The 7,971-nt window shown below is 39.8% G+C and overlaps 1 protein-coding gene across 2 annotated transcripts; it reads right to left on the minus strand.

Moving 5' to 3' along the window:
• Positions 1-2,614: 2,614 nt before the first annotated feature.
• LOC145720052 (tetratricopeptide repeat protein 13-like) lies at positions 2,615-7,222 on the minus strand. 2 transcript variants are annotated; one of them, XM_081811700.1, is made up of 3 exons: positions 5,644-7,222; positions 5,215-5,377; positions 2,615-2,985 (listed from the first exon to the last, which is right to left on the minus strand). In XM_081811700.1, the coding sequence occupies exons 1-3, from the start codon at positions 5,689-5,691 to the stop codon at positions 2,825-2,827; spliced, it is 372 nt and encodes a 123-aa protein (XP_081667826.1). In that variant the 5' UTR covers positions 5,692-7,222; the 3' UTR covers positions 2,615-2,824. The 2 variants fall into 2 exon arrangements, with proteins under 2 accessions (XP_081667826.1, XP_081667825.1); XM_081811699.1 differs by having other exon boundaries at positions 5,215-5,389; positions 5,644-7,214.
• Between the last annotated feature and the right edge of the window lie 749 nt (positions 7,223-7,971).

Raw genomic sequence — 7,971 nt, forward strand, 5'->3', positions numbered from 1 at the left:
TGCCATTTGCAATGACATAGATGGAAGTAGAGGGTATTATGCTAAGCGAAATAAGTCAATCAGAGAAGGACAATTATCATATGATCTCACTGATATGAGGAATTTGAGAAACAAGACAGAGGATCATAGGGGAAGGGAGGGAAAAATGAAACAAGATGAAACCAGAGAGGGAGACAAACCAAAAGAGACTCTTAATCTCAGGAAACAAACAGAGCTGGTGGAGTGGAGGGGGTGGGAGGGATGGGGTGGCTGGGTGATGGACATTGGGGAGGGTATGTGCTATGGTGAGCGCTGTGAATTGTGTAAGACTGAAGAATCACAGACCTGCACCCCTGAAACAAATAATACATTATATGTTAATAAAAAAATAATAAAATAAATAAAATAAAAATAAATAAATCTATTAATATTAATACCTACATCAGGATTCTTTTAGTGTTTCCCAAGTAGAACCTTTTCCATACCTTTACTTTCAATTTTTGTGTCCTTATGCATTACGTGCCCCTTGTAAAAAGCATTTAACTGGATTTTTCAAACATTCCAATCTAACTATGTCTGTCTTTTGACATTTAGTCCATTTAGATATATTGTCATTATTAATATGTCTGGATTATTTCAACCTATTCTTATTTTTTTTCTTTTTATTTGTACCACTTTTTTAATGCCTCCCTTCCAGTCCCCCCTTTTCTGGTTGATTTTAGATTTAACTTTTTTGTTTTGTTTTGTTTTGACTTTGCTACTAATATAGAAGCTATACACTTTGTTTCTAACTTTTAGTACTCACCCTAGATATTTTAAATATTTATGTATAACTTAAAGCTTTAACATAATATTTAACCCATATTCCCTTAGAATACTTAATTCTTGCTATCCCTCAACTTGTTATTGTGCCCAGTATTTTATTTGTCCTTTTTATAAAGCCCCCAATCAGATATTATTTTATACAGACAATGCTCTTTTAGACTTACCAATTTCTCATGCTTACCATTTTTCTTTTCTCATTATTCCTTCTTGTATCTCAAATATTGCCTGAGATCAATTGCCTTTTTCTTTAATTACATGCCTTAGAAGTTTCTTTAGTGAATGGCAGGTGGTGGTTCAGTTTTTTATTATCTGAATATATATTTATTTGGTCTTTATTCATAAAAGATAGTTTTGTTGGGTATAGAATTCTAGGTTGAAAGTTTGGTTTTTTTTCAGCACTTTGCCATTTTGATGTTGAGAGGCTTACAGTCAGTCCAATTATTGACCTTAAGTAGGTGATAAGATTTTTTTTTTCTATTTAAAAAATTTTTTCTCCTTATGTGTTCTCCTGTTACTTAAGATGTGTCTGGATTTGCCACTTACCTTGCTTTTTAAAAAAATCTGTAGATCTAGGTTTCCTTAATTCTGGGAAATTGTTAGCCACTAGGTCTTCAAAAATTGCCTCTCCTCCATTCTCTCCTCCCAAGATTTCATCTTGATATATGCTAGACATTCTTATTATCTTCCACATCTTCTATCTCTCATGTTTTCTAATGCCTGGATTCTCTGTGCTATGTTCTAGATAATTCCTAATGCTCTATCTTCCACTCCTGCAATTTTCTCTGTTATGTCTAATTTGCTATTTAGCTTACATACTGAATTCTTTATTTCAGTGATTATATTTTCTATTCCTAAAGCTTCCAATTTATTTTTAATCTGCCTGGTCATTTTTAATAATCTCTTATTTCTTGCTCATGTTTGTGATTTCTTCATAGTTTCTTTAAACATTTCATTTGGAGTTAGAGAGTGTATTCAACAATTCCAATATCTGAAGTCCTTGAGAGTTTAAATCTGTTGTTTGTTATTTCTGTTGATTTTCACATATGATTTTGGTGATCTTGGTTTTTGATTCTCATACTAATGATCTTAATCTGTGGGAATACTTGGACCCCCAAACTGGCACTACTATCTTCTCAGGCAGGATCTGTATTTGCTCTTATTGAGATCCTGTGAATATGGTCCTCCAATATGGAACCACTTTAGCTCCTTAAAAAAGCTCAGCAAACCCATCTCGCTTATGCCTCAAGGCATTCCATTGCACTGGCTGTTAAATGCCCTCACCTCCAGGACACTTTCTTCCTTTCAAATGTGCCTATCATTCACCACTCTAGTTTGAATCTGTCCCCTGCTTTTCCTTCTTTTAGAGAGTGAGGGGATTGATCTTTGCAGATTTTCCTTAATTTTTAAGGCATTGCTAGACTCCCAGGAATTTCTATCCTAGATCTAATTGTTTTGTAATCAGATAGCCCTTTAGTCATAATGCAACAGTAGTTGGCCAGCACTATAATTTCAAATTTTTGGTTTTGAGTAATTTGTTTTAAAAGTAAACGGTAAAAGTAATGTATATCAACAACTGCCAATAAGTACATCTGAAGTTTGAAGGCTGCATAAAATTAGCAGGAAGAGGGCGCCTGGGTGGCTCAGATGGTTAAGCGTCTGCCTTCGGCTCAGGTCATGATCCCAGGGTCCTGGGATCGAGTCCCGCATCGGGCTCTCTGCTCCTTGGGAGCCTGCTTCTCCCTCTGCCCCTCTCTCTCTTTCTTTGTCTCTCATGAATAAATAAATAAAATCTTTAAAAAAAAAAAAAATTAGCAGGAAGATCGGGCTAGAAGTAAAGGTGATATCCAAAGGTAAGTTTCAATGTACCTTATAAACTAAAAGAAATATCTGCAGACATACCAAATCCAAAAATAAATTCCTAAGAAACATGGATAGGAAGCCATTTACTGAGCAAGAGTTATCAGGATGAGCTTATAGCTCAGCCTAAAAAAGCAAAAAAGGTTGTTTTCATTTAAAGCACTTACTTTATGTGGGGTTGCAACCCTGGCTGCTCTTCATAGTCTTCTATGAGGAAAGGCAGATTTTTAGCCCAGTGGTCTTTAAAGCTTCCAGGCAGATCCACGTCAATGTTATATTCCGTAAGAGGAGTATCAAGGTGTGCGTGAAGATATCGAGAATACTCTGCAGATAGGAGACGAGATCTGACACACCCAAATATTGCTAAAGAAATCTTTTTTATTGCTGGTTGCCATACAAATACTTTGTAACAAAGCATTAATTCCAAGAATTCCAAGAACTCTAAGAATTCTAAATGGAGACTCCAAACTGTAGTAAGTCACTATTATTATATGATACAGGGTAACTCAAAATACCAAGATCGAACATAAGCCAGTCAATCTGGGTCCCACTTTAGCTAAGTTTTAATCATTTTTCCATGAACAGCACCAAAGATCTCACTTTTTAGTTGCAGAATCTGAGAAGCCAAGTTCAGTGTCAGACAGAGCCTGGTTCTCTGTCAACTGATATGAATCAACTATGTATATGATTTCATCAACTGACTAACTGCTGCTTATCTCTACAGAAGCAGTGCAGAAAAATACCAGGATATGGAGTGCCCCTCCTTCAGTCTACAGCTCACATGTTCTACTAAACCAGGAAACAAGAGGAAATCATAATTTAGAGTGAGGAGCAATGCTGTCCAGTAGGCAGCCCCTAGCCACCTGGCTAGTGAACACTTAAAACATGGCCCGTGTGGGGGGTGTCTGGGTGGCTCAGTCGGTTAAGCATCCAACTCCTGGTTTTGGCTTAGGTCATGATCTCAGGGTCGTGAGATTGAGCCCCGTGTCGGGTTCCATGCTGGGCATGGAGCCTGCTTGAGATTCTTTCTCTCCCTCTCCCTCTTCTCCCGCCCCCACTGCTCGTGCTTGTGCACACACTCTCTCAAAAAAGAAAAATAAAAGTATAAAATGTGGCCAAAGTGACCGAGAAACCGTATTTTAAATTTTAATCTAATTAATCTAAATGTAAAAATTGATATTTGAGTCAATTATTAGAAAACTTCAGAATGTTTGGAACAACTCACATATATGAATCTACTCTTTCAACTTTAAATTTTATGAAACAAGACTTCAAATTAAGAATTTCCAATGAAAATTTAACATCCTAACTGAGATGTAAGTATAAAGATGTACTATCAGTATAAAATACACATCAGATTTCAAAGACTTGGTACAAAAAAATAATGTAAGATACCTAATGATATTAATGAATAGTGTTTTCATATTAATTATATGTTGAACTGATATCATGCATATGTCACGTCAAATAAAATGTATTATTAAAATTAATTCCACATGATTATTTTTACTTTTCTTGTGGCTACTAGAAACTTACAACTCCAGGGCTCATAATTTTTTACAGTTGGACAGTACTGGCATGAGAGGGTTAATGATGATAAAGGAAAGAGCAGAAGAGGAAGTAAAGGTTTGTGCTCTGCATGAACAATAAAAATATTATCATGATGAGCACTGAGAATGTACAGAATTATTGAATCATTATATTGTGTGCCTGAATCAAATATAACACTAAATGTTAACTGTACTTCAATTAAAAAATCGATTTGAAACAAAACAAAACAAAAAAACAACCAAAAAATGCCATTACGTATGGCAGAGAAAAAGTGAGACTCTGACAAACCAAAGATAGCTTAAAGATTGGCTTTCTTCCTCATCCCAACTGAATGTCTCCAAAGTATGTGAGAATTGTGAAATGAAGGAATGACAGATCAAAGATACCAAGTTTACATTTAACAGTAAAAACCTCAGAAAATGTTACTTTTCTCTGACTCCTAGGTCTCTAGACGAGATGTGATGAGACACATCGATACCCAGATGACTGTCACTTTCAGCTCAAAATAGGTTTTCCTGACTTGAGTAAAATATTTTTAACTTAAAAAAGAAAAAATATGTAGGCAGTGGCAAAGTATTGGACCAATCTTTAGAAGACAGGGGCTCAGGAACACCTGGGTGGCTGTCAGTTAAGTGTCTGCCTTCAACTCAGGTCATGATCCCAGGGCCCTGGGATCAAGTCCCACATCAGGCTCCTTGCTCAGCAGTGAGCCTGCTTCTCCCTCTGCCTGCCACTCCCCCTGCTCCTGCTCTCTCTCTCTCTCTGACAAATAAAAAAATAAAATCTTATAAAAAATATTTTAAAAAAAATAGAAGAGGGGCCCTATCCAATCCAGGTACTGCCGCTAACCAAGGCGGGGGGTGGTGGGGGTGGGGGCTATGATCAAGCTACCTCGCGTCTTCGAGACTCAGCTGTCTCCTACGGAACATAAGAGAGACAAGCAGTATGATTTCTGCAGCTCTGAGCATTAAAATTCAATGACTGAGCCATTTTGTGACTTACCTCGGAGATATTTCACTTTCAGATACTCTGGGCTAGCCTTCTGGCCCGGGAGAGGATCATTTAGCATGACTTTAGTCTGTGCTTTTATTCCTTCATAGAACTGTCCCATGGCAACATGGCTGAGCCCTTTCATGTACTGGCACACCTCATTATAGGGCTCGAGCTGCAGACACCGCTGACGCGGAAGGAGAAAATGCTCTATTAGTATCAGTACAGTCGCGGATGAGCTTTAAGTGCTTTATTCTTCAGTCTGGAGTTGGAAAGTTTTCCCTCCAGGCTAAATCACACCAAATACATGCTCTGTAAAGTAGTCTTTAAGACATGGCAATTGTTTTCTTTCTTTTTGTTAAGGTGTAAACACTCTTCCTGGCCCTCCTCCCTATTCATCCCACTCAAGGTCACCAATCTTTCTCACTTAGGGATGCCCACCTTGAAGTTTTTCAGGGCTTCCTGCAGGCTGCCATGGTGATAAAGCATCGTTCCCCGAAGCTGCAGGGTCTGCACATGATTTTGGTTGAGCAACAGTGCCTTCTGAAAGCTCTCAGTGGCAGCTTCGAAATTGCCCAGTTCTCTAGGTATTTAACAACAGTTATGAGCACAGTGCAGAACATTTCAGTGGACACACAGAGTAAGTTAGCCTCAGATTACAGTCCCATATGTGAATCAGATAACTTGATGTGGATGTTCTTCTCTATTTTACCATTCTACAGCTCAGCTACATCCCACTTACTTTTTCTAAACTTTACCAGATTATAAGATAACCACAAAGCCCTTGAAAGTCTTTGAGGGAAAATGAATTATTGATTTCCAAAGGCAAGTGCTTGTTCAAATCCTTTTCCCCCATTCATGAGCTTCCACCCATAAAAAACTGTATAAATTTTAGTATTTAGATAAAACCATACTTCTTCTTTGGGAAAAAACAAAAAAACAACTATGTAGGTTACAATCATACACAGGGTCATCATTCAGAGGCTTAAAATTGTATATTTCTGTCACAGAAGTTACTTCACTTAAAATCTCGTAAATCATTTCATAATTTAGAATTTTTTTAAAAAGTGTATTTTAGAGTTGTGATCATTTCAGAGTGGAAATGATTATTGCCAGCCTTCTTTTACATATTACATTTTTACAAATAATAAAAGCACCTTCAAAATGTCCCATGTGTCAATTTTCTGTAAATAATGAATATTTTTACATAATACAACACTCACTTATATTTCTATAGCACTTTACTAATTACTCTGGGTGCTTTCAAATCTGTTTTCAATGTATGTCCCCAACAATTCTGTGGGACAGCAAGGATAAAGGTCATCATTTAAACCCAAGACGAACTCAAAGACACTTTCTTCAAGTTAGTGTAAGAGAGCTTCTCCAACTACCACCATCAGATAAATAACCCCTTGAATTCAATCCTTCCCGAGTGAGGTGCCAACAGTTTTGAAGGGGATCTCGGTCACCGTGTCTTTTTTAACTTTCACAGAACCTTGCAAGTGAGAACCCTGAAGCTCAGGGAAGTTAAGGACACACAAGTATGAAATGGGCAATCTAGAACTAGAACCAAATCTCCTGACTCCTGAATGCTGAGCGCCTTCTTTCATGCCATGCAATCTCCTTTTCGGGTCAGAGTGTAAAAATTGTTGAAAGCCAAAAGTCAGAGTAAGCTCTATTACTGGTCAGGGTAACACATGAAGTCAGGACACCAGAGTCTAGGCACAACTTCTCACTCCTGATACAGATGCATAATAACTATATCAAAATCAATCATACTGATGATAGGGATGCAGCATAATTTTCCATCCCTTTAATCTAGGAATCTTCAAATGATCACAGTAATGTGGGAATTAACCTTACTTATCACCTAGAAAAGCACCCAGTATCTATGACTCAACAGTGTATAATGCCACTATTCAAAACAATAACCCTTGGGAAAGGGGGGAAAGATGGCGGAGGAGTAGCGGACCCTATTTCAACTGGTCCCCGGAATTGAGCTGGATATCTACCAGACCACTCTGAGCACCCACGAAACCAGCCCGAGATGTAAGAAGATCTGGATCTCTACAAACAGAATATCGCAGGCGGTTGGTTTTGAGGTACAAAGCGGAGAGCTGTGATTCCGCAGGCAGATATCGGAGGATAAACGGCGGCGGGAGGGTGCCTGGCCCTGGGGATCCTACACTGCCGGTGAGCGACAGCCTCGCGCACTGCGGACAGGCACAGACTCGCAGACCGGTAGCGGCGGGGAAAGGACTTTAGGGCAGCCCCCGGGGCGGAAACCCGGAGCGGCGGGGTCGCGCTGGCGAACGGCAGCCCCCGGACGGAAACCCGGAGCGATGGGGTTGCCCGCGCGTGAACTGGGAGCGGCTGGCGGTTTTAGAAGCACAAAGGGCAGAGATGGGCCCCGACCTGGAGGCAGGACTGGGAGCGCTGTGGAGGGGCGCACAACCCAGGACGCTGCAGTTTATAGCAGCACGGACAGAAACGGAGACAGTGTGGCCTGGAGAGCTCACTGAAGAACAGACTGTGGTCTCTCTGCTCTGAGGCAGAGGGTTGGAAACAGTCTCTTCTGCTCTGACTCGTGGAAGAGATGCAGAAAGCCGCCAGGGAAAGCCGCCAGAGAACAAAAGCCCCAAAAACTGATTCCCGCTGAGCCCATCCCCCGCCACAGGGGGGCAGGGCAACTCCGCCCAAACAGGGTTGCCTGAGTAACAGCACGGCAGGTCCCTCCCGCAGAAGACAGGCTGGGAAAACAGGAGGCCA

This window comes from Leptonychotes weddellii, unplaced genomic scaffold, assembly GCF_054177405.1.
Source record: "Leptonychotes weddellii isolate Sample4059 unplaced genomic scaffold, ASM5417740v2 HiC_scaffold_9599, whole genome shotgun sequence".
NCBI classification, from domain to species: domain Eukaryota; kingdom Metazoa; phylum Chordata; class Mammalia; order Carnivora; family Phocidae; genus Leptonychotes; species Leptonychotes weddellii.